The following is a 26,871-nucleotide window of genomic DNA, read 5'->3' on the forward strand; positions in this document are numbered from 1 at the left end:
GCTCAGGCGTACCTAAATCTGTGTATACATATCAGTTATGCGCTTGTACACTAATGTGTGCTTCCATTTCTGTGTTGTATTTCAGTTTTACAATAATGAGAATCTTTCAGTAAAGCGTTACAAGAAAAGTCAAGCCTTGTGATTTTATTGGAAGATATCAAGTTGTTCGCTATCTGTCTAGCTCTGCACAGGATCGCGTTGCGAGGGCAGAATACGGCCACTGATGGTGCAGCGATTATAATCGGGGATGCTCAAGAGGGCAGAATTGGAGGAACGCAGATGTCTCGGGGGGAGGAGGTTGTTTTCTTTGGAACCGAGGAGGCGGAGGGGAGACCTGATTGAGGTGTATAAAATGCTGAGGGGCCGAGATAGGAAGGACCTATTTCTCTTGGCAGAGGGGTCCACAACCAGGGGGCATAGATTTAAAGTAATTGGTCGGAGCTTTAGAGGGGAGTTAAGGAGAAATGTTTTCACCCAGTGGGTGGTGGGGGTCTGGAACTCACTGCCTGACAGGGTGGTAGAGGCAGAAACTCTCATCACATTTAAAAAGTACTTGGATGTGCACTTGAAGTGCCGTAACCTACAAGGCCACGGACCAAGTGCTGGAAAGTGGGATTAGTGTGGATAGCACTAATCGGCCGGCACGGACAAGATGGGCCGAATGGCCTCCTTCTGTGCTGTAATTTTTCTATGATTCTATCGCGGGGGGCGGGTGGTTGTGAGGCTGAAGGGAATAACTAAGATAGGGAGGGGCGAGGCCATGGAGGGATTTGAAAACAAGGATGAGAATTTTGAAATCGAAGCATTGCTTAACCGGGAGCCAATGTAGGTCAGCGAGCACAGGGGTGATGGGTGAACGGGACTTGGCGTTGAGTTACGACACGGGTAGTTTTGGATCACCTCAAGTTTACATAGGGTGGAATGTGGGAGACCAGCCAGGAGTGTGTTGGAATAGTCGAGTCTAGAGGTAACAAAGGCCCGGGTGAGGGTTTCAGCAGCGGATGAGCTGAGGCAAGGGCGGAGACGGGCAATGTTACAGAGGTGGAAATAGGCGGTCTTTGTTATGCTGCGGATATGTGTTCGGAAGCTCATTTCAGGGTCAAATATGACACCGAGGTTGTGAACAGTGTGGTTCAGCCTCAGAGAGATGTTAGGGAGAGGGATGGAGTCAGTGCCTAGGGAACAGAGTTTGTGGCAGGGACCGAAAACAGTTGCTTCAATCTTCCCAATATTTAATTGGAGAAAATTTCTGCTCACCCAGAACCGGATTAGAGATCGTGGAGGGGTCGAGAGAAGTGGTGGTGAGGTAGAGCTGGGTGTCATCAGCGTACATGTGGAAACTGATGCTGTGTTTTCAGATGATGTCACCAAGGGGCAGCATTTAGATGAGAAATAGGAGGGGCCCAAGGATATATCCTTTGGGGGACACCAGAGGTAACGATGCGGGAGCGGGAAGAGAAGCCGTTACAGGTGATTCTCTGGCTACGATTAGATAGATAAGAATGGAACCAGGCGAGTGCAGTCCCACGACGGTGGAGAGGCGTTGGGTGAAGGATGGAGTGGTCAACTGTGTCAAAGGCTGCAGACAAGTCAGGAAGGACGAGGAGGCATAGTTTACTTTTGTCACAGTCACAAAGGATGTCATTTGATGAGACATGATTTGACTTCAGGGCCAAGTCAGTGAGGTGGATTGGGCTGTTTCTGGCCCGCTGGTTATTGTGGGCACGGCTGGACACCAGTGGGACCGGCTCTGCCCTGTTTGTTCTTTGAGGCAAAACTAGCCAAAAAAAATTCCTGCTTCCCCCCCCTTACCCTTTCTACACTCCTTTTACAGGGTTTTAGAAGTGGAGCATTTACAGACAGGAAGCTCAAACCAAACATCACCTCAAGATCTGACAGAGTCACTCGATTCATCAGGACCTGATTCAGTCACTCATCCAATCTGCTGGCACACCTGTGAGTTCACACTGATGAGAGACCTTTTAAATGTTCTGAGTGTGGGAAGAGCTTCAAAATCTACAAGTACTTGAAGCGACACCAGTGGCTACACACTGGGGAGAAACCGTTCACCGGCCCCGTGTGTGGAAGGGATTCACTCAGTCATCCGCTCCAATGGCACACCAGCAAGATCACACAAGGGAGGGATCTTTACCCTACTCCGTGTGTGGGAAGGGATTAATTGCACCATCCGTGCTGCTGAGACACCAGCTTGTCCATGCCGATGAGAGACCGCTGACCTGCTCCGTGTTTTTGAAGCGATTCACTCATTCTTCCACCCTCCTGAGACACCAGTTTGTTCACAGTGATGAGAGACCGATTAAATGTTCTGACTGTGGGAAGAGATTTAAAAGGTCCCAGGATCTGAAGAGACACCAGCTGGAGAGAGCAGGAGAGATTCTGTTCACCTGCTCCCTGTGTGGGAAGAGATTCACTCGGTCCTCGAATCTGCTGGCACACCAGCGAGTTCACACTGGGGAGAGGCCGGTGAAACATTCCGACTGTGGGAAAAGCTTTCAAAAGTCCCAGGAGCTGAAGGGACACCAGCTGGAGAGAGCAGGAAAGAGGCCATTCAACTGTTCCGTGTGTGGGAAGGGATTCATTCGGCCATCCCACCTACTGGCACACCAGCAAGTTCACACTGATGAGAGACCATTTAACTGTTCTGCCTGTGGGAAGAGCTTTAAAACCTCTGGGTATCTGAAGGGACACCAGCGAGTTCACTCCGATCAGAGACCATTTATATGTTTTGTCTGTGGGAAGAGCTTTAAATGCTCCAGCATTCTGTACGGACACCGGCGAGTTCACACCGGGGAGAGGCCATTCACCTGCTCCGTGTGTGGGAAGGGATTCGCTAAGTCATCGCACCTGTTGAGACACCAGCGAGTTCACACTGATGAGAGACCATTTAAATGTTCTGACTGTGGAAAGAGCTATAAAACCTCTGGGGATGTGAAGGAACACCAGCGAGTTCACTCCAATCAGAGACCGTTTGCATGTGCCTGTGGGAAGAGCTTTAAAAGCTCCAGGGAGCTGAAGGAACACCGGCGAGTTCACACTGGGGAGAGGCCGTTCACCTGCTCCGTGTGTGGGAAGGGATTCACTCAGTCCTCAAGCCTGGTGGCACACCAGCGACTTCACACTGGGGAGAGGCCGTTCACCTGCTCCGTGTGTGGGAAGGGATTCACTCAGTCATCCCACCTGCTGACACACCAACAAGTTCACACTGATGAGAAACCATTCTGACTGGTAAGACATTTATATGTTCAAAGGGCCTGAAGAGACACCAGCTGGAGAGAGAAGGAAAGAGACTGTTCACCTGCTCTGTGTGTGGCAAAGGATTCACTCGGTCATCCCACCTACTGAGACACCAGCGAATTCACACTGTTCCATAGCGCAGAGCCCCGCAGACAGCTGGGGTGACATGAACATGGAATGGATGAATGTTTTATAAATTCTTGTACTGCTGTTTAATCTTTAAGACTGTTGTGCTGATGATTCCCTTGATTTGACTGTTCATGGTGTTACGTAGAATGTACAGCACAGAAACAGGCCATTCGGCCCAACTGGTCCATGCCAGTGTCGATGCCCCACACCCACCCTACTTCAATTAACCTGATCAACATCTCCTCCCATTCCTTTCTCCCTTGTGTGGCTTACCCATAAATCCATCTGTGCTGTTCACCTCAACCGCTCCCTGTGGTAGCGAGTTCCCCATTCTCACCATTCTCTGGGTAAAAATGTTTCTCCTAAATTCCTTCCTGGATTTATTAGTGACTTTTATATTTATAGCCATATAAATATGATGAGATTCTGTTAAGCTGACCAGTATGTTGTTGTACTTTGTCTTTTTCTGATGAATGAAACATTACTGAGTCCCTGTACCCGTGTTATGGGATGAAGTGCCAGACAAGTGAAGGCACAACGTCTGGGTGTGAATCTAATAATAACCTCACGGACCGTATAGGTGTGATAACCAGACGGGCTTGTGGTTATAGTCTGGTCACAGATGGACTAAATTCCCTGAATTAGCAGGAGTTTAGGAGGCGGTCAACAGACGGGTCCAAACAATCCCATTTCCTGAGCGGTAACCAAGCTTGTGTATAAGAACAGGCCACTTAAGTTGTCAGTTGGAACAGACTCAAGAAGGTCGCGCGCGAATCCACTGTACTTCTATTCTCCAGATTGAGGGAATTATCACCCGATCTGTGTTATGCAGCATCTCAATAAAGTCTGGAGAGACAATTTGTATTCTTGTGAGCTTGATTATCTGGTGTCCGAAACCCTAGGACTCCTGATCATTAGAGTCAACCTCAGTGTGTGGAAAGGGATTCCCTGGTGTATCCCACCCGCTGACACACCAGAGTGTCCACATTGTGACTGCGGTGGGTTGATTCCACTGTTTTCGCTGCCTTTAATCACATCCAGGACTGAACCATGTTAATTCAGGCAACTGGGGCTTGTTAATGTTAAGAGACCCCAATAATTGGGCTGGATTTAAAGATTATTCCCTGTTCTCTCAGTACTAGTGAGCAGAGAGAAGCTGATGTTATAGAATCATAGAGCACAGTAGGATGCCTTTCGGCCCATCGTGCTGGTGCTGGCTCTCTGAAAGAGCGATGCAATTAGTCCCACTGCCCTGCTCTTTCCCCACAGCCCTGCACATTTCTGCTTTTAGTATAAATCCAATTCCCTTTTGAAAGTTACTATTGAATCTGCTTCCACCTCCCATTCAGGCAGTGCATTCCAGATCATCACAATTCGCTGTGTAAAAAAAGTCTCCTCATTTCCTCTCTAGATTCTTTTGCCAATGATCTGAAATCTGTGTCCTCTCGTTACCGACCCTCCTGCCAGTGACAACAGCTTCTCCTTGTTTGCTCGATCAAAACCCCTCATAATTTTGAGCACCTCGATCACAGCTCCACTTAACCGTCTCTGCTCCAAGTTATATTGCCATTGTTTTGTGAATTGTTGCTGTGACCGAGGTGCTGGATGTCCGTGCCTGGGGAATGGGACATTCTATCCTCGTGAGCACCGAGTGTCAGCATCCAGCAATCTCTGGTCAGGGACTGTCTTTTTAAACTGCCTCACCTCAGCTTTTTGACTCCCTGATTTCATTATTAAATATTTCAGAGTTTTTGCAGAGTGACCAAGGCTCAACAGATAAATGTGAGGTATTATGTTTTGGTAGGAAGAATGGGGAGGTCACTTATCACTTGGAGGGTGCGAGTCGAGGTGGGGTAGAGGAACAAAGGGATCTCGGAGTACAAATACACAAATCACTAAAAGTTGCGACACAGGTTAGCAAGGCCATAAAAAAAGCAAACCAAGCACTAGGGTTTATTTCTAGAGGGATAGAATTGAAAAGTAGTGAAGTTATGCTAAACCTGTATCGAACCTTGGTTAGACCACACTTAGAGTAAAGCGTACAGTTCTGGTCGCCATATTATAAAAAGGATATAGAGGCACTGGAGAGGGTGCAGAGAAGATTTACAAGGATGATACCAGAAATTCTCCTCATCTCGGTCTTAAATGGGTGACCCCTTATATTTAAACAATGACCCCTAGTTCTAGATTCTCCCACTAGAGGAAACATCCTCTCCACATTCACCATGTCCAGACCCCTCAGGATCTTATATGTTTCAATCAAGAAGGGTAGTAGGGATAAACCAGGGAATTACTGGCTAGTGAGCCTAACATCAGCTGCGGTACACGACTGGACACAGGCTTCCAGTCACAAAAACAACCTTCGACCATCACCCTCTGCCTCCTGCCACTAAGCCAATTTTGGATCCAATGTGCCAAATTGCCCTGGATCCCATGGGCTCTTACCTTCTTGACCAGTCTCCCATGCGGGACTTTGTCAAAAGCCTTACTGAAGTCCATGTAGACTACATCAACTGCATTACCCTCATCCACACACCTAGTCACCCCCTCGAAAAATTCAATCAAATTGGTCAGACATGATCTCCCCTGACAAAGCCATGCTGGCTATCCTTGATTAATCCTTGCCTCTCCAAGTGGAGACTAATTCTGTCCCTCAGAATTTTTACCAATAATTTCCCGACCACTGATGATTCATTGGGGTCTAACCAGAGTTTGTGAACAAGAGGCCCAGAAATGAGTGATTTCCTGACAAAACACCAGATGCCAACTTGTTGATCATCCAGGGCCCATTGTCCCACTTCCTCTCGCTGTCTTCCGCCCATTGTGTTGATAAAGTTGTGGTCAAACAGGCAGGGATCAGACATCCTGGACTTCAGCAGAAAGCAAGCAGCACTGTCGGCTCAATTGTGAACGGATATTATCAAACCCGGAAACATCCTGGGAATGGACAATTTAACCATTTCATCATTTCTAGCACAGCACAAATCCACAAGTCAACAGAAAGCAGAAAAACCTTCATCACATGAGATTAAACCAAACCCTAATCCTACAGATATATGTATACACGACCAGAGTATTTTACAGTGTAGAGGGAGCTTTACTCTGTATCTAACCCGTGCTGTACCTGCCCTGGGAGTGTTTGATGGGACAGTGTAGAGGGAGCTTTACTCTGTATCTAACATGTGCTGTACCTGCCCTGGGAGTGTTTGATGGGACAGTGTAGAGGGAGCTTTACTCTGTATCTTACTGTGCTGTACCTGCCCTGGGAGTGTTTGATGGGACAGTGTAGAGGGAGCTTTACTCTGTAACTAACCCGTGCTGTACCTGCCCTGGGAGTGTTTGATGGGACAGTGTAGAGGGAGCTTTACTCTGTATCTAACCCTGTGCTGTAACTGCCCTGGGAGTGATTGATGGGACAGTGTAGAGGGAGCTTTACTCTCTATCTAACCCGTGCTGTTCCTGCCCTGGGAGTGTTTGATGGTACAGTGTAGAGGGAGCTTTACTCTGTATCTAACCCATGCTGTACCAGCCCTGGGAGTGTTTGATGGGGCAGTGTAGAGGGAGCTTTACTCTGTATCTAACTCATGCTGTACCTGCCCTGGGAGTGTTTGATGGGACAGTGTAGAGGGAGCTTTACTCTGTATCTAACCCATGCTGTATCTGCCCTGGGAGTGTTTGATGGGACAGTGTAGAGGGAGCTTTGCTCTGTACCTAACCTATGCTGTACCTGCCCTGGGAGTGTTTGATGGGATAGTGTAGAGGGAGCTTTGCTCTGTATCTAACCTGTGCTGTTCCTGCCCTGGGAGTGTTTGATGGTTCAGTGTAGAGGGAGCTTTACTCTGTATCTAACCCGTGCTGTACCTGCCCTGGGAGTGTTTGATGGGATAGTGTAGAGGGAGCTTTACTGTGTATCTAACCCGTGCTGTACCTGCCCTGGGAGTGTTTGATGGGATAGTGTAGAGGGAGCTTTACTCTGTATCTTACCCGTGATATACCTGCCCTGGGAGTGTTTGATGGGACAGTGTAGACGGAGCTTTACTCTGTATCTAACCCATGCTGTACCTACCCTGGGAGTATTTGATGGGACAGTGTAGAGGGAGCTTTACTCTGTATCTAACCCGTGCTGTACCTGCCTTGGGAGTGTTTGATGTTGACACCAGGTGCTGAGAATGTTAAAATGTTCCATTCCCCCACAATGACTTCCAGAACCTCAATGGCAATAAAACGCACAAAGTAACAGAAGCTTCTCCCGTGGACACAGATATTGAAAGGTCAGCGAATGTCTGTAACAAGTCATCAATTAACTCTCGTCTTATCTTAGAAACAAGGACTCAATCGACTGTATGTATCAAACGAAGCTGATTTATTTATACAGAATATTAAAATGCAGCTCAGTTATTGGGGTTTTAACATCCGGAAAATATAAGATGGCCACTAATAAATCCAGGAGGGAATTCAGGGGAAACTTGTTTACCCAGAGAGTGGTGAGAATGTGGAACTCGCTACCACAGGGAGTGGTTGAGGCTAAAAGTATAGATGCATTTAAGGGGGAGCCACATGAGGGTGAAAGGGAGGCTAGAGCAGTTGGGCCAGATGGCCTGTTTCTGTGCTGCACCTTCTATGTAATACCATGAAAGGTCAAATGAAGGGAATCATCAGCTCAACAGGCTGACAGGTTAACCAGCAGTACAAAATTTATAAAACACTTTCCACATTCACGTTGCCCCAGCTGCCGGCAGGGCAGAGTGAACTCGCTGGTGTCTCAGCAGGTCAGATGACTGAGTGAATCCCTTCCCACACATGGAGCAGGTGAACGGCCTCCCCCCGGTGTGAACTCGCTGGTGTCTCAACAGTGCAGATGACTGAGTGAATCTCTTCCCACACACAGAGCAGGTGAACGGCCTCTCCCCGGTGTGAAGACGCTGGTGAGTCAGCAGGTCAGACGACTGAGTGAATCCCTTACCCCACACTGAGCAGGTGAATGGCCTCTCCCCGGTGTGAACTCGCTGGTGAGTCAGCAGGTGGGATGAGTGAGTGAATCCCTTCCCACACATGGAGCAGGTGAACGGCCTCTCCCCGGTGTGAACTCGCTGGTGAGCCAGCAGGTCAGATGACCGAGTGAATCCCTTCCCACACACGGAGCAGGTGAATGGCCTCTCCCCGGTGTGAAGACGGTGGTGTGCCTTCAGCTCTTGGGAACTATTAAAGCTCCTCCCACAGTCACAACATTTAAAGGGTCGCTCATCAGTGTGAACAAGCTGGTGTCTCAGCAAATGGTTGGACCGAGAGAATCGCTTCCCACACACGGAGCAGGGAAACGGCCTCTCTCCAGTGTCAGCACGCTGGTGATTCATCAGATTCCCAGGACTTTTGAAGCTCTTCCCACAGTCATAACATTGAAACGGTCTCTCATCAGTGTGAACATGCTGGTGTCTCAACAGGTGGGATGACTGAGTGAATCCCTTCCCACACACGGAGCAGGTGAACGGACTGTCCCCGGTGTAACTGTGCCGACGAACCTCCGACACAGATGTGGAACTGAATCCCATCCTGTTGTCCCCACCTTTACCCGGTTTCTCCCTGGTGTGACGGTGCACGTGTCTTGCCAGGTCAGACGATCGGCTGAATCCAAGTCCACACACAGAACACGTGTGCGGTTTGTCCGCGCTGCGATCGCTGCTCTCTCCTTCCATGTGAAAAGGCCAATGATATTCAGGTCCTGATGAATCGAGCGACTCTGTCTGACCCTGACATGATTTTTGGTCTGAGCTTCCTGTCTGTAAATGCTCCACTTCTAAAACCCTGTAAAAAGAGTGTAGAAAGAGTAAGAGGGAGAATGTTGCCTCATGTCGCCCTTTCCCAGCCCAGGGGCAGTGAAGCTGATTTTCAGGCCCCAGCTGCTACACAAGTTGGTTAGCCTACCATCAGTAGTTGGGAAAATGCTAAAGAGTCTATTATAAAGATTGTGATAACAGGACACTTAGAAAATATCAACGGGATTAGACAAAGTCAGCACAGATTTATGAAAGGGAAATAGTGTTTGACCAACCTACTGGAGTCTTTTGAGGATGTAACTGGTAGAATAGATAAGGGAGAACCAGTGGATGTGGCGTATTTGGATTTTCAGAAGGCCTTTGATAAAGTCCCACATAAGAGGTTAGTGTGCAAAATTAAGGCAATAGGATTGGGGGTAATATACTGGCATGGATTGAAAATTGGTTAACAGACAGGAAACAGAGAGTAGGAATAAATGGGTCTTTTTCAGGGTGGCAGGCGGTGACTAGTGGGGTACCGCAGGGATCAGTGCTTGGGCCCCAGCTATTCACAATATATATCAATGATTTGGATGAGGGAACCAAATGTAATATTTCCAAGTTTGCTGATGACACGAAACTAGGTGGGATTGTGATTTGTGAGGAGGATGCAAAGAGGCTTCAAGGCGATTTAGACAAGCTGAGTGAGTGGGCAAATACATGGCAGATGCAGTATAATGTGGATAAATGTGAAGTTATCCACTTCAGTAGGAAAAACAGAAGGGCAGAGTATTATTTAAATGGTGATAGATTGGGAAATGTTGATGTACAAAGGGACCTGGGTGTCCTTGTACACCAGTCACTGAAAGCAAACATGCAGGTGCAGCAAGCAGTTAGGAAGGCAAATGGTATGTTGACCTTCTTTGCAAGAGGATTTGAGTACAGGAGCAAGGATGTCTTACTACAGTTATACAGGGCCTTGGTGAGACCACACCTGGAGAACTGTGTGCAGTTTTGGTCTCCTTACCTAAGAAAGGATATACTTGCCATAGAGGGAGTGCAGCGAAGGTTCACCAGACTGATTCCTGGGATGGCAGGACTGTCGTATGAGGAGAGATTGAGTCGACTAGGCCTGTATTCACTAGAGTTTAGAAGAGAGAGGATCTCATTGGAACATATAAAATTCTGACAGGGCTAGACAGACTGGATGCAGGGAGGATGTTTCCCCTGGCTGGGGGGCCTAGAACGAAGGGTCACAGTCTCAGAATACGGGGTAGGACATTTAGGACTGAAATGAGGAGAAATTTCTTCACACAGAGGGTCTCTACCACAGAAGGCTGTGGAGGCCAAGTCACTGAATATATTTAAGAAGGAGATAGATAGATTTCTAGACACAAAAGGCATCAAGGGGTATGGGGAGAGAGCGGGAATATGGTATTGAGATAGAGGAACAGCCATGATCATATTGAATAGCGGAGCAGGCTCGAAGGGCCGAATGGCCGACTCCTGCTCCTATTTTTCTATGTTTCTCTGCACTGCAGCCAATGCAAGTATATCTTTCCCTAAATATGGAGACCAAAACTGTACGCAGTACTCCAGGTGTGGTCTCACCAGCGCCCTGTAAAGTTGCATCAAAACTTCCCTACTTTTATACTCCATACCCCTTACAATAAAGGCAATTCCATTTGCTTTCCTAATTACCTGCTGTACCTGCATGCTAACTTTCAGAAGTTAGCATGCAGAAGCAACAATAAGGAGGCACATTCATAGGACAGAAACATAGAAGATAGGAGCAGGAGTTGGCCATTTTGCCCCTCGAGCCTGCTCCGCCATTCAATGAGATCATGGCTGATCATCCAAACTCGGTACCCTGTCCCTGCCTTCTCCCCATATCCCTTGATCCCTTTAGCCTTAAGAAATATATCTAACTCCTTCTTGAATATATTTAATGAATTGGCCTCCACTGCCTTCTGTGGTAGAGAATTCCACAGGTTCACCACTCTCTGGGTGAAGAAATTCCTCCTCATCTCTGTCCTAAATGGCTTACCCCTTATCCTTAGACTGTGACACCTGGTTCTGGACTCCCAACCATCGGGAACATCCTTCCTACATCTAGTCTGTCTAGTCCTCTTAGAATTTTATAAGTTTCAATGAGATCCCCTCTCATTCTTCTAAACTCCAGCGAGCAGAAGCCCAATCGACCCAATCTCTCCTCATACATCATTCCTGCCATCCCAGATATCAGTCTGGTGAATCTTCGCTGCACTCCCTCCATGGCAAGAACATCCTTCCTCAGATAAGGCGACCAAAACTGCACACAATACTCAAGATGTGGTCTCACCAAGGCCCTGTACAACTGCAGCAAGACATCCTTGTTCCTTTACTCGAACCCTCTCGCTGTGAAGGCCAACACACCATTTGCCTTCTTAACCGCCTGCTGCACCTGCATGCTTACCTTCAGCGACTGGTGCACAAGGACACCCAGGTCTTGTTGCACTTCCCCTTCTCCCAATCTATTACCGTTCAGATAATAATCTGCCTTCCTGTTTTTGCCACCAAAGTGGATAACCTCGCATTTATCCACATTATACTGCATCTGCCATGCTTCTGCCTAATCACCCAACCTGTCCAAATCATACTGGAGTTTCTCGGCATCCTCCTCACAGCACACACGCCCACCCAGCTTTGTGTCGTCAGCAAACTTGGAGATATTACATCTAATTCCCTCGTCTAGATCATTTATATATATTGTGAATAGCTGGGGTCCCAGGACCGATCCCTGCGGTACTCCACTAGTCACTGCCTGCCACTCGGAAAAAGACCCGTTTTTTCTTTGCTTCCTGTCTGCCAACCAGTTCTCTATCCAAGTCAGTACCTTGCCCCCAATCCCATGTGCTTTAACTTTGCACGCTAATCTCTTATGCGGGACCTTATCGAAAGCCTTCTGAAAGTCCAAATACACCACATCCACTTATCTCCCTTATCTATTCTACCAGTTACAGTCAGGGTAGACAGTCAGGCTGACGGGATGAAATCTGGGTGGAGAACTGTTTGTACAATCAGTTTCAAAATTCTCATCCTGGTGCAAATCCCTCCATGGCCTCACCCCCCTCCCCATCTCTGCTATCTCCTCCAGCCATCACCCCCCCCGCCCCCCCAAAAAAGAGATCTCTGTGCTCCTCCAATTCTGCCCTCTTGAGCATCCCTGATTTTTAATCGCTCCACCATTGGCGGCCGTGCCTTCAGCTGCCTGGGCCCCGAGCTCTGGAATTCCCTCCCTAAACCTCTCCGCATTTCATTCTTCCTTTAAGATGCTCCTTAAAACCCACCTCTGTGACCAAGCTTTTGGCCATCTCCCCTAATATCTCCTTATGTGGCTCAGTGTCAAATTTTTTGTCTTCTCGTACTCCTGTGAAGCACCTTGTGATGTTTCACTATTTTAAAGGTGCAATATAAATACTACTTGTTGGTGTAGATTTCTGTATTGTGAACCTGTCCATTTTTAGAGACTTCAGGCTTTCTTGAACAGTCTCTCTGTTTTCTGAAGATGAAGTTTAATTCCATTTCCCCCCCACAGTTTCCACATGTATGCTGATGACACCCAGCTCTACATCACTACCACTTCTCTTGACCCCTCCACTGTCTCTGAATGGTCAGACTGCTTGTCCGACATCCGGTTCTGGATTAGCAGAAATGTTCTCCAATTAAATATCAAAGACCGAAGCCATTGACGTATGATATATGATATGATTGGGATTACGGAAACATGGCTCCAGGGTGACCAGGGCTGGGAACTCAACATCCAGGGGTATTCAATATTCAGGAAAGACAGGCAAAAAGGAAAAGGAGGTGGGGTAGCATTGCTGGTTAAAGAGGAGATTAACACAACAGTAAGGAAGGATATTAGCTCTGATGATGTGCAATCTGTATGGGTAGAACTGAGAAATACCAAGGGACAGAAAACATTAGTGGGAGTGGTATATAGACCCCCAAACAGTAATGCGGAGGTTGGGGATGGCATTAAAAGGGAAATTAGAGACGCGTGCAATAAGGGCACAGCAGTTATTATGGGTGACTTTAATCTACATATAGGATTGGGCTAAACAAATTAGTAATAATACTGTGGAGGAGGAATTCCTGGAGTGTATACAGGATGGTTTCCTGGACCAATATGTCAAGGAACCAACTAGAGATCAGGCCATCTTAGACTGGGTATTATGTAATGAGAAAAGAATAATTAACAATCTTGTCGTGCGAGGCCCCTTGGGGCGTAGCGATCATAATATGATCGAATTCTTCATTAAGATGGAGAGTGAAGTAGTTGACTCAGAGTCCTGAATTTAAATAAAGGAAATTATAATGGTCTGAGGAGCGAGTTGGGTAGGATTGATTGGGGAATGTCACTCAAAGGGTTGATGGTGGATAGGCAATGGCAAACATTTAAAGATCGCATGGATGAACTGCAGAATTTGTTCATCCCTGTTTGGCATAAAAATAAAACAAAAAAGGTGAATCAACCATGGCTAACAAAGGAAATTAGGGATAGCATAAGATCCAAGGAGAGGACATATAAATTGGCCAGAAAAAGCAGCAAACCTGAGGATTGGGAGCAGTTTAGGATTCAGCAAAGGAGGACAAAGGGATTAATTAAGAGGGGGAAATAGAGTATGAGAGTAAGCTTTCATGGAACATAAAAACAGACTTTAAAAGCTTCTATAGATATGTGAAGAGAAAAAGATTGGTGAAGTCAAGCATAGGTACCTTGCAGTCAGAATCAGGGGAATTTATAATGGGGAACAAAGAAATGGCAGACCAATTAAATATATACTTTGGTTCTGTCTTCACAAAGGAGGACACAAATAACCTCCCAGCGATGTCGGGGAACATAGGGTCTAATGAGAGGGAGGAATTGAAAGAAATCAGTATTTGTAGGGAAATGGTGTTAGGGAAATTGACGGGATTGAAGGCCGATAAATCCCCAGGGCCTGATAATCTACATCCTAGGGTACTTAAGGAAGTGGCCCTAGAAATTGTAGATGCATTGCTGGTCATCTTCCAAAATTCGATAGACTCTGGAACAGTTCCCATGGATTGGAGGGTAGCTAATGTTACCCCACTATTCAAAAAAGGTGGTAGAGAGAAAACGGGGAATTATAAACCGGTAAGCCTGACATCGGTAGTGGGCAAAATGCTAGAGTCCATTATAAAAGATGTAATAGCAGAGCACTTGGAAAACAGTGACAGGATCGGACAAAGCCAACATGGATTTACAAAAGGTAAATCGTGCTTGACTAATCTACTGGAATTTTGAGAGGATGTAACTGGTAAATTAGATAAGGGAGAACCAGTGGATGTGGTGTATTTGGACTTTCAGAAGACTTTCAATAAGGTCCCGCATAAGAAATTAGCGTGTAAATTTAAGGCACATGGGATTGGGGTCAAGGTACTGACTTGGATAGAGAACTGGTTGGCAGACAGGAAGCAAAGAGTTGGAATAAACTGGTCTTTTTCTGAGTGGCAGGCAGTGACTAGTGGGGTACCACAGGGATCGGTGCTAGGACCCCAGCTATTCACAATATATATAAATGATCTAGACGAGGGAACTAGAGGTAATATCTCCAAGTTTGCAGATGACACAAAGCTGGGTGGGCGTGTGTGCTGTGAGGAGGATGCCGAGAAACTCCAGTATGATTTGGACAGGTTGGGTGATTGGGCAGTAGCGAGAGGGTTCGAGTAGAGGAACAAGGATGTCTTGCTGCAGTTGTACAGGGCCTTGGTGAGACCACACCTTGAGTATTGTGTGCAGTTTTGGTCGCTTTATCTGAGGAAGGATGTTCTTGCCATGGAGGAAGTGCAGCGAAGATTCACCAGACTGATACCTGGGATGGCAGGAATGACGTACGAGGAGAGATTGGGTCGACTGGGCTTATACTCGCTGGAGTTTAGAAGAATGAGAGGGCATCTCATTGAAACTTATAAAATTCTAACAGGACTAGACGCTGGAAGGATGTTCCCGATGGTCGGGGAATCCAGAACCAGGGGTCACAGTCTAAGGATAAGGGGTAAGCCATTTAGGACAGAGATGAGGAGGAATTTCTTCACCCAGAGAGTGGTGAACCTGTGGAACTCTCTACCACAGAAGGCAGTGGAGGCCAATTCATTAAATATATTCAAGAAGGAGATAGATGTATTTCTTAAAGCTAAAGGGATCAAGGGATATGGGGAGAAAGCAGGGACCAGGTACTGAATTTGGATGATCAGCCATGATCTTATTAAATGGCGGAGCAGGCTCGAGGGGCCGAATGGCCGACTCCTGCTCCTATCTTCTATGTTTCGGTCCCCGCCACAAACTCCGCTCCCTGGCCACTGACTCCATCCATCTCCCGAACAATGGGTGACCACCAGAAGGAAAAGGAGGACCAGGCAGGTAGTGCAGGAGTCCCCCCGAGTGCATCTCGCTCTGGTGAGGGCGATGGTTCCTCTGGGGAGTACAGCCAGAGCCAAGTTAACGGCACTAAGGGTGGCTCAGCTGTACCGGAGTGGGGGGAAATCAGGAAAAGCAATAGCGATAGGGGATTCGATAGTTAGGGGAACAGACTGGTGTTTCTGCGGCTGCAGATGTGACTCTAGGATGGTATGATGCCTCCCTGGTGCCAGGCTCAAGGATGTCACTGAACGGCTGCCGGACAGGTGAACAGTCAGAGGTCGCGGCCCATATCGGTACCGACGACATAGGCAGAAAGAGGAATGAGGTCCTGCAGGCAGATTTTAGGGAGCTAGGAGAGAGATTAAAAAGCAGGACCTCAAAAAGGTAGTAATCTCCGGATTACTCCTGGTGCCACGTGTGAGCGACGATAGAAACAGGAGGATAGAGCAGATGAATGCGTGGCTGGAGACATGGTGCAGGAGGGAGGGATTTAGATTCCTGGGACACTGGGACCGGTTCTGAGGGAGGTGGGACCTGTACAGGTCAGACGGGTTACACCTCAACAGAGCCGGGACCAATATCCTCGCTGGGGGGTTTGCTGGTGCTGTTGGGGAGGGTTTAAACCAATTGAGCAGGGGGATGGGCACCAGGATGTAGCATTAGCCAGGAGAAACATGGTGCACAAAAGAGTGGGAGATACAAAGAGCACTAGAGTAAGAAATAGTACGGTATTAGGTGGGGTCAGTCTAAAAGAATACTGTGGCAGAGCCACCAAGAGACTCTTGCAGTAATGTATATAATTGCCTTTAACAGGGGTTCTTTACCTTTAATTGTTTGCTTTGTATAAATAGCGCAGGTTCGGTAAAATGTCGATCCAGCGCGATGACGTCATCATGCAGGTCACGTGACGTTCCCAACGGCGGGAAACGTGATGACGTCAGAGGGGGAGGCGTTCTCTCTCAGTCCTCGTGGAACCAGTTTGAGTACAGACCTGTTCAGAGTGTCTCCTGTGTTTTTGTTTGAAACTTTTACCAGTTTGCATTAAACCTCATTCGGTTAGCTGATAGTCTCGATCTCAGTACTTTCGTTAGGAATTGGACAATTCCTACAATACAAGAATGCATGTATTTAAGCGCACAAAGTGTGGTAAGTAAGGTTGGTGAGCTGCAGGCAATAATAGCCACATGGGAATGTGATGTGGTGATAACGGAGACCTGGCTCAAAAAAGGGCAGGATTAGGTATTAAATATTCCTGGATATCAGGTGTTCAGGAAAGATAGGGAAGGAAAGAAAGGTTGTGGTGGTGTGGCAGTATTGATTAAAGGGGTATATTACAGTGCTCCTTGAAAAAGCCTCCTTGAAAAAGTGCAACATCCCCACCGACACCTGGGAATCCCTGGCCCAAGACCGCACAAAGTGGAGGAGAAGCATCCGGGAAGGCGCCGAACACCGAGTCTCTTCGCCGGGAGCAAGCGGAAGCCAAGCGCAGGCAGCGCAAGAAGCGTACATCAACCCAAGCACCCCACCCACCCGCCCCTTCAACCACCATCTGCCCCACCTGTGACAGAGACTGTCGGTCCCACATTGGACTCATCAGTCACCTGAGAACTCATTTTTAATGTGGAAACAAGTCATCCTCGGTTCCGAGGGACTGCCTAGGAAGAAGGAGAATATTACAGTGCTGGAGAGAGAGGATGTCCTGGAGAGATCAAGGACAGAATCTATTTGGTTTGAGTTAAGAAACAATAGAGGTGCCATTACACTACTAGGCGTATTCTATAGGCTACCGACTAGTGGGGACAATATGGGGGAGCACATTTGCAGTGAAATTACTGAAAGATACAAGAACAATAGAATAGTGATAATGGGGGACTTCAATTATCCTAATGTAGACTGGGATAGTAATAGTGTAAAGGGCAGACAGTGGGAAGAATTTCTGAAGTGTGTTCAGGAGAACTTTCTTGATCAGTACGTTTCCGGCCCAACGAGGAAGGAGGCATTGTTGGATCTGGTTCTGGGGAATGAGGTGCGTCAGGTGAATCAAGTTTCAGTAGGGGAACATTTAGGGAAGAGTGATCATAATATCATAAAGTTTAGGTTTGCTCTGGAAAAGGACAGGGAGCAATCTAGAGTCAAAATACTTAACTGGAGGAGGGGGGGCAATTTCAGTGGGATGAGAACAGAGCTGGCCCGGGTAAATTGGAATCAAAGATTGGCAGGCAAAACTTTAATCGAACAATGGGCTGCCTTTAAAGATGAGATGATTTGGGTACAGTCGAGGTACATTCCCACGAGGGGGAAAGGTAGGGCAACTAAAGTCAGGGCTCCCTGGATGACAAAAGACAGAGAGTAAGAAAGTAGAAAATAGGGGGCGTATGACAGATGTCAGGTTGAGAATACAAGTGAGAACCAGGCTGAATACAGAAAGTTCAGAGGGGAAGTGAAAAAGGAAATAAGAAGGACAAAGAGAGTATGAGAATAGACTGGCATCTAACATAAAAAGAAATCTGAAAGTCTTCTATAAGCATATAAATAGTAAACGGGTAGTAAGAGGAGGGGTGGGGCCGAAAAGGAGACCTATGCATGGAGGCAGAGGGTAAGGCTGAGGTACTAAATGATACTTTGCATCTGTCTTCACCAAGGAAGAGGATGACAAAGTCATAGCGAAAGAGGAGGTAGAGGAGATACTGGATGGGCTAAATTTTGATAAAGAGGAGGTACTAGAAACGCTGGCTGTACTTAAAGTAGATAAGTGACTAGGACTGGATGGGACACATCCTAGGACGCTGAGGGAAGTAAAAGGTGGAAATTGCGGAGGTACCGACCATAATCTTCCAATCCTCCTTGGATACGGGGGTGGTGCCAGAGGACTGGAGAATTGCAAATGTTACACCCTTGTTCAAGAAAGGGTGTAAGGATAAACGCAGCAACTACAGGCCAGTCAGTTTAACCTCGGTAGTGGGGAAGCGTTTAGAAACGATAATCCGGGACAAAATTAACAGTCACTTGGACAAGTGTGGATTAATTAAGGGAAGCCAGCATGGATTTGTTAAAGGCAAATCGTGTTTAACCAACTTGATTGAGTTTTTTAAGATGTAACAGAGAGGGTTGATGAGGGCAATGTGGTTGATGCAAGCCTGACATCGGTAGTGGGGAAAATGCTAGACTCCATTATAAAAGATGTAATAGCAGAGCACTTGGAAAACAGTGACAGGATCGGACAAAGTCAACATGTATTTACAAAAGGTAAATCGTGCTTGACTAATCTACTGGAATTTTTTGAGGATGTAACTGGTAGAATAGATAAGGGAGAACCAGTGGATGTGGTGTATTTCGACTTTCAGAAGACTTTCGATAAGGTCCCGCATAAGAGGCTAGCGTGCAAAGTTAAAGCACATGGGATTGGGGGTAAGGTACTGTCTTAGATAGAGAACTGGTTGGCAGACAGGAAGCAAAGAGTTGGAATAACCGGGTCTTTTTCCAAGTGGCAGGCAGTGACTAGTGGGGTACCGCAGGGATCGGTCCTTGGACCCCAGCTATTCACAATATATATTAATGATCTAGACGAGGGAACTAGATGTAATATCTCCAAGTTTGCAGACAACACAAAGCTGGGTGGGCGTGTGTGCTGTGAGGAGGATGCCGAGAAACTCCAGTATGATTCGGACAGGTTGGGTGATTATGCTGTATTTGCCATGCATCTGCCCAATGTGGATAAATGTGAGGTTATCCACTTTGGTGGCAAAAACAGGAAGACAGATTACTATCTGACCAGCAATAGATTGGGAGAAGGGGAAGTGCAATGAGACCTGGGTGTCCTTGTGCACCAGTCGCTGAAGGTAAGCATGCAGGTGCAGCAGGCAGTTAAGAAGGCAAATGGTATGTTGGCCTTCGTAGCGAGAGTGTTTGAGTCCAGGAACAAGGATGTCTTGCTGCAGTTGTACAGGGCCTTGGTGAGACCACACCTTGAGTACTGTGTGCAGTTTTGGTCGCCTTATCTGAGGAAGGATGTTCTTCCCATGGAGAGAGTGCAGCGAAGATTCACCAGGCTGATACCTGGGATGGCAGGAATGACGTATGAGGAGAGATTGGGTCGATTGGGCTTGTACTCGCTGGAGTTTAGAAGAATGAGAGGGGATCTCATTGAAACTTATAAAATTCTAACAGGACTAGACAGACTAGATGCAGGAAGGATGTTCCCGATGGCGGGGGAGTCCAGAACCAGGGGTCACAGTCTAAGGATAAGGGGTAAGCCATTTAGGACAGAAATGAGGAGGAATTTCTTCACCCAGAGAGTGGTGAACCTGTGGAATTCTCTACCACAGAAGGCAGTTGAGGCCAAGTCATTAAATATATTCAAGAAGGAGTTGGATATATTTCTTAAGGCTAAAGGGATCAAGGGATACGGGGAGAAAGCAGGGACAGGGTACTGAAATTGGATAAACAGCCATGATCTCATTAAATGGCGGAACAGGCTTGAGGGGCCGAATGGCCTACTCCTGCTCCTATCTTCTATGTTTCTATGATGTGGTGTACCTGGACTTCCAAAAGGCATTTGATAAAGTGCCACATCCATGGGCTTCAACTTTTCTGGCAAGCCCATTACTAAAAGGGACAGTGGCAGCATGGATATGAAATTGGCCTAATGACAGGAAACAGAGAGCAGTGGTGAACGGTTGTTTTTCGGACTGGAGGAAGGTACACAGTGGCGTTCCCCAGGGATCGGTTCTAGGACCACTGCTTTTCTTGATATGTTCTGGATGAGCAAATATTTTCTCCAATTAAATATTGGGAAGACCAAAGCCATTGTTTTCGGTCCCCGCCCCAAACTCCGTTCCCAGCCACTGACTCCATCCCTCTCTCTAACATCTGTCTGCGGCTGAACCACACTGTTCGCAACCTTGGTGTCATATTTGACCCTGAAATGAGCTTCTGACCACATATCTGCAGCATAACAAAGACCGCCTACTTCCACCTCGGTAACATCGCTCCGTAACATCGCCTCAGCTCATCCGCTGCTGGAACCCTCACCCGGGCCTTTGTTACCTCTAGACTTGACTATTCCAACACACTCCTGGCTGGCCTCCCACGTTCTACCCTACATGAACTCGAGGTCATCCAAAACTCGGCTGCCCGTGTGCTAACTCGCACCAAGTCCCGTTCACCCATCACCCCTGCTCGCTGAACTACATTGGCTCCCGGTTAAGTAACGCCTTGATTTCAAAATTCTCATCCTTGTTTTCAAATCCCCTCCATGGCCTCGCCCCTCCCTATCTCTGTAATCTTCTTCAGCCCCACAACCCCCCTGAGATATCTGCACTCCTCTAATTTTCCCTCTTGAGGATCCCTAATTATAATCACTCAACCTTTGGTGGCCGTGTCTTCTGTTGCCGGGGCCCTAAGCTCTGGAATTCCCTGCCTAAACCTCTCCGCCTCTCTACCCTCCTTGAAGACGCTCCTTAAAACCTACCTCTTTGACCAAGCTTTTGGTCACCTGTCCTAATTTCTCCTTATGTGGCTCGGTGTCAAATTTTTTGTCTTAAAATACTCCTGTGAAGCGTCTTGGGACATTTTACTACGTTAAAGGCGCTACAGAAATATAAGTTGTTGTTGTTGATATATATCAATGACTTGGACGTGGGTGTACAAGACACTATTTCAAAATTTGCAGATGACACAAAACTTGGAAGTATAGTGAACAGTGAGGATGATAGTGATAGACTTCAAGAGGACATAGACAGGCTAATAGAGAGGGTTTGAGTACAGGAACAAGGATATCTTGCTGCAGTTGTACAGGGCCTTGGTGAGACCGCACCTTGAGTATTGTGTGCAGTTTTGGTCACCTTATCTGAGGAAGGATGTTCTTGCCATGGAGGGAGTGCAGCGAAGATTCACCAGACTGATACCTGGGATGGCAGGAATGACGTATGAGGAGAGATTGGGTCGATTGGGCTTATACTCGCTGGAGTTTAGAAGAATGAGAGGGGATCTCATTGAAACTTATAAAATTCTAACAGGACTAGACAGACATGATGCAGGAAGGATGTTCCCGATGGTCGGGGGGTCCAGAACCAGGGGTCACAGTCTAAGGATAAGGGGTAAGCCATTTAGAACTGAGATGAGGAGGAATTTCTTCACCCAGAGAGTGGTGAACCTGTGGAATTCTCTACCACAGAAGGCAGTTGAGGCCAATTCATTAAATATATTCAAGAAGGAGTTAGATATATTTCTTAAAGCTAAATGGATCAAGGGATATGGGGAGAAGGCAGGGCAGGGTACTGAATTTGGATGATCAGCCATGATCGCATTGAATGGCGGAGCAGGCTCGAGGGGCCGAATGGCCTACTCCTGCTCCTATCTTCCATGTTTCTATGTTTAATGGAATGGGCGGACATGTGACAGATGAAATTTAACGCAGAAAAGTGCAAAGTGATACATTTTGGTAGGAACAAGGAGAGGCAATATAAACTAAAGGGTACAATCCTAAAGGGGATGCAGGAACAGAGAGACCTGGGGGAATGTGTGCACAAATCATTGAAGGTGGCAGGGCAGGTTGAGAAAGTGGTTAAAAAAGCATACGGGATCCTGGGCTTTATAAATAGAGGCAGAGAGTCCAAAAGCAAGGAAGTGATGATGAACGTTTACGAAACACTGGTTCGGCCTCAACTGGAGTATTGTGTCTAATTCTGGGCACCGCACTTTAGGAAGGATGTGAAGGCCTTAGAGAGGGTGCAGAAAAGATTTACCAGAAAGATTCCAGGGATGAGGGACTTCAGTGACGTGGAGAGACTGGAAAAGCTGGGGTTGTTCTCCTTAGAACAGAGAAGGTTGAGATGAGATTTGATAGAGGTGTTCAAAATTATGAGGGGTCTGGACAGAGTAGAGAGAGAGAAACTGTTCCCATTGACAGAAGGGTCGAGAACCAGAGGACACAGATTTAAGGTGATTGACAAAAGATCCAAAGGCGACATGAGGAAAAGCTTTTTTACGCAGCGAGTGGTTAGGATCTGGAATGCACGGCCTGAAAGGGTGGTGGAGGCAGATTCAATCACCGCTTTCAAAAGGGAATTGGATAAGTGCCTGAAGTAAAGAAATGTGCAGGGTTACGGGGAAAGGGCGGGGAGTGGGACTCGCTGAAGTGGTCTTGTAGAGAGCTGGCACGGGCTCGACGGGTCGAATGGCCTCCTTCTGTGCTGTAACCACTCTGATTCTATAAGAGCAGGAGTTGGCCATTCGGCCCCTCGAGCCTGCTCCGTCATTGAATAAGATCATCGACCCCAACTCCACTTTCCCGCCCGATCCCCATATCCCTCGATTCCCCGAGAGCCCAAAAATCTATCGATCTCAGCCTTGAATCTACTCATCGATTGAGCCTCCACAGCCCTCGGGCAGAGAATTCCACAGATTCACCACCCTCTGAGTGAAGAAATTCCTCCTCACCTCAGTCTTAAATGGCCGACTCCTTATCCTGAGACTGTGACCCCTGGTTCTAGACTCTCCAGAACTTCAGCCAGGCAAAGCCGCCATCGGTCACTGCAAGAACGGTTAAATGTTTAAAAATGAAACAACAACAACAACTTGTATTTATATAGTGCCTTTAATGTAGTAAAACGTCCCAAGGCGTTTCACAGGAGTATTTTAAGACAAAAAAAATGACACCGAGTCACATAAGGAGAAATTAGGGCAGGTGACAAAAAGCTTGGTCAAAGAGGCAGGTTTTAAGGAGCGTCTTAAAGGAGGAAAGAGAGGCGGAGAGGTTTAGGGAGGGAATTCCAGAGCTTAGGGCCCAGGCAGCAGAAGGCACGGCCACCAAAGGTTGAGCGATTATAGTCAGGGATGCTCAAGAAGGCAGAATTAGAGGAGCGCAGATATCTCGGGGGGGATTGTGGGGCTGGAGGAGATTACAGAGATAGGGAGGGGTGAGGAGGGCCATGGAGGGATTTAAAAACAAGGTTGAGAATTTTGAAATCGAGGCATTGCTTAACTGGGAGTCAATGTAGGTCAGCGAGCACAGAGGTGATGGGTGAATGGGACTTGGTGCGAGTTAGGACACGGGCAGTTTTGGATCACCTCAAGTTGACGTGGGCTGGAATGTGGGAGGCCGGTCAGGAGTGTGTTGGAATAGTCGAGTCTAGAGGTAACAAAGGCCCAGATGAGGGTTTCAGCAGCGGCTGAGCTGAGGCAGGGGCGGAGACAGGCGATGTTACGGAGGTGGAAGTAGGCGGTCTTTGTTATGCTGCGGATATGTGGTCAGAAGCTCATTTCAGGGTCAAATATGACACCAAGGTTGTGAACAGTGTGGTTCAGCCTCAGACAAATGTTAGGGAGAGGGATGGAGTCAGTGGCTAGGGAACAGAGTTTGTGGGGTGTCTGTCCCTTTAACTACAATTCATAGAATCATAGGAATTTACGGCACAGGAGGCCATTCGGCCCATCATGTCTGTGCCAGCCGACAAAGAGCTCTCCACCCTAATCCCACTTTCCAGCACTTGGTCCGTAGTCTTGTAGGTTACGGCACTTCAGGTGCACATCCAAGTACTTTTTAAATGTGATGAGGGTCTCTGCCTCTACCACCCTTTCAGGCAGTGAGTTCCAGACCCCCACCACCCTCTGGGTGAAGAAAGTTCCCCTCAACTCCCCTCTAAACCTCCGACCAATTACTTTAAATCTGTGCCCCCTGGTTATTGATCTGTCTGCTAAGGGTAATAGGTCCTTCCTATCCACTCTATCTCGGCCCCTCATTATTTTATACACCTCAATTAGGTCTCCCCTCAGCCGCCTCTGTTCCAAAGAAAACAACCCCAGCCTCTCCAATCTTTCCTCATAGCTGAAATTCTCTAGTCCTGGCAACATCCTCGTAAATCTCCCGTCTCGAGCAGTCACATCTTTCCTGCAATGGGGCGACCAGAACTGCACGCAGCACTCTAGCGGTGGCCTAACTGGTGTTTTGTACAGTTCAAGCAGAACCTCCCTGCTCTTACACAATACAGAAATAGAGAGGCACTGACATATGAGGAGAGATTGGGTCGATTGGGCTTATACTCGCTGGAGTTTAGAAGAATGAGAGGGGATCTCATTGAAACTTATAAAATTCTAATAGGACTAGACAGACGAGATGCAGGAAGGATGTTCCCGATGGCGGGGGAGTCCAGAACCAGGGGTCACAGTCTAAAGATAAGGGGTAAGCCATTTAGGACAGAGATGAGGAGGAATTTCTTCCCCCAGAGAGTGGTGAACCTGTGGAATTCTCTACCACAGAAGGCAGTAGAGGCCAATTCATTAAATATATTCAAGAAGGATATATTTTTTAAGGCTAAAGGGATCAAGGGATATGGGGAGAAGGCAGGGACAGGGTACTGAATTTGGATGATCAGCCATGATCTCATTGAATGGCGGAGCAGGCTCGAGGGGCTGAAAGGCCTACTCCTGCTCCTATTCTTCTATGTATTCAATCTTTCCTTGCAGCTGAAATTCTCTAGTCCTGGCAACATCCTCATAAATCTCCCGTCTGGAGCACAGTCACATCTTTCCTGCAATGGGGACAACCAGAACTGCACGCGGTGACCTAACTGGTGTTTTGTAAAGTTCAAGCAGAACCTCCCTGCTCTTACATGATACAGAGAGAGGCACTACCCCTTTAAATGGCCAAGCAATAATTTTTTTGGAAAAGGGGCCGCAGTCCCCTTTGAGTCACCCCCCCCACCACAAATACTCACAAGAGAGAGAGAGAGGAGGAAGAATGCTGGTCTTTGTCCCTTTAAAAGTGGCTGCCCACCAAAATGTTCACAGCACCAGGGCTCTTTGTTCTGGAGAAAAGAGAAAAGGTTCACTTTTTTTTAAATGAATGCAGTTGATGAATAGCCTTGCAATAAAGGTAATGCAAAGGAATAAACACTCACAAGCTGGGTTTTTATCCACCCTCCTCCTCCCCTTCCCTTTAACAGCTCCTGCAGACAATGAAAGCAGGAACGATAGCAAAATACTGCAGATGCTGGAAATCCGAAATAACAACAGAAAGTGCTGGAAAAACTCTGCAGGCCAGGCAACATCCGTGGAGAGAAATTAGAGTCGACGTTTCGGGTCGAAACCCTTCTTCAAAACTGGAAAGAAAATGAAATAGATGGAAAGGCAGGGCTGGGGAGGGAACCAAAGAAGTGAAGAGACATTCTTTCTTCACTGGTCTCACCAGCGACCTCTTCTGGCGGTTGGTGGATAGACAGCCGAGAGTCCGCGCATGCGCACGCGGGACGGCGGTTTGGGCCGAGTCCGGCACAGCGACCCCTCCCGGTCACCAAGGGCAACAACCGCGCATGCCCAGAAGACGCCAACCCCCTCCCCCACTCGGAGCTGCGCCTGCGCACTCGGATCCTGTCGGACGGAGTCGGCGCGGGGCCATTCCGGGGAAAGGCCTTGGTGTCGGTTCCAGAGTCGCGATCGGTGACGCGAAGTGAGTTTTCTTCGCTCCGATTGGGTGGAGAATGGCGCGGGGTGGATCGGGAGAGAATAGAGAGAAATAGAAAAACCTCAGAGTCCGCGAGGCCCCGGACCGAGCGGCAACACTTGGACAGTGCACGTGATCTCCTCGGTGGTACGTCACCCGGGCCCGCGGCCTGATTGACGGCAGCTTCCCACCAATAGGGAGCGAGTGGGGCGGGGCTGGAGGAGCGAACCGGCGGCGGGTCCTCCAACCAATCGGGGAGCCCGAGGGGCGGGACTAGCGGCACCCAGTGGGCGGGGCTAGAGGAGCGAGCCGGCGGCGGGTCCTCCAACCAATCGGGGAGCCCGAGGGGCGGGACTAGCCCCGGCTGATTGTCTGATCCGCAGGGCAGTGAGTTTCTCCAGTTCCTTGTTCAGGGCCCGGGGCACGGGGAGGCTGTGGGCCTTTATTCCCCGCATTGGACACAAGGCTCTTTGGCTCACAACACACTGGCTCAGGTTTTAATAGAGACTTTTTAAATTCATCAATAAAAGCAGATAAACCTCGTGCTTCTGTGGAACAAACTTTCTAATATTTTATAGAATCATAGAATGGTTACAGCACAGAAGGAGGCCATTCGGCCCGTCGAGCCCGTGCCGGCTCTCTGCAAGACCACTTCAGCGAGTCCCACTCCCCGCCCTTTCCCCGTAACCCTGCACATTTCTTTACTTCAGGTACTTATCCAATTCCCTTTTAAAAGCCGTGATTGAATCTGCCTCCACCACCCTTTCAGGCAGTGCATTCCAGATCCTAACCACTCGCTGAGTAAAAAAGTTTTTCCTCCATGTCGCCTTTGGTTCCTCTGCCAATCACCTTCAATCTGTGTCCTC

At 47.8% G+C, this 26,871-nt stretch overlaps 1 protein-coding gene and 1 pseudogene across 3 annotated transcripts in view; one reads left to right on the plus strand and one right to left on the minus strand.

The window, feature by feature from the left end:
• The window catches only part of LOC147093439 (uncharacterized), a 135,845-nt pseudogene that overhangs the window by 24,178 nt on the left and 84,796 nt on the right, over nt 1-26,871 (plus strand). The window contains exons 3-5 of the transcript XR_015074707.1: nt 1,835-3,246; nt 3,306-3,383; nt 23,274-23,279. The product of XR_015074707.1 is annotated as an uncharacterized LOC147093439 (transcript). The remainder of the gene's footprint in view (nt 1-1,834; nt 3,247-3,305; nt 3,384-23,273; nt 23,280-26,871) is intronic.
• Nucleotides 7,729-26,130, minus strand: LOC147093440 (uncharacterized). 2 transcript variants are annotated; one of them, XM_085974327.1, is made up of 3 exons: nt 25,464-26,130; nt 25,281-25,370; nt 7,729-9,186 (listed from the first exon to the last, which is right to left on the minus strand). In XM_085974327.1, the coding sequence occupies exon 3, from the start codon at nt 9,075-9,077 to the stop codon at nt 8,100-8,102; it is 978 nt and encodes a 325-aa protein (XP_085830453.1). In that variant the 5' UTR covers nt 9,078-9,186; nt 25,281-25,370; nt 25,464-26,130; the 3' UTR covers nt 7,729-8,099. The 2 variants fall into 2 exon arrangements, with proteins under 2 accessions (XP_085830453.1, XP_085830454.1); XM_085974328.1 differs by lacking the exons at nt 25,281-25,370; nt 25,464-26,130 and adding an exon at nt 16,389-17,023.

The sequence above is a fragment of the Somniosus microcephalus genome, unplaced genomic scaffold, assembly GCF_052327205.1.
Source record: "Somniosus microcephalus isolate GS21.2 unplaced genomic scaffold, FLI_Smic_1.0 unresolved_chr1, whole genome shotgun sequence".
In the NCBI taxonomy this organism is placed as follows: Eukaryota; Metazoa; Chordata; class Chondrichthyes; order Squaliformes; family Somniosidae; genus Somniosus; species Somniosus microcephalus.

Coding starts and splice junctions, on each gene's coding strand:
- LOC147093440 (XM_085974327.1), bottom strand. CDS start 9,077: ATGGAAGGAGAGAGCAGCGATCGCAGCGCGGACAAACCGCACACGTGT.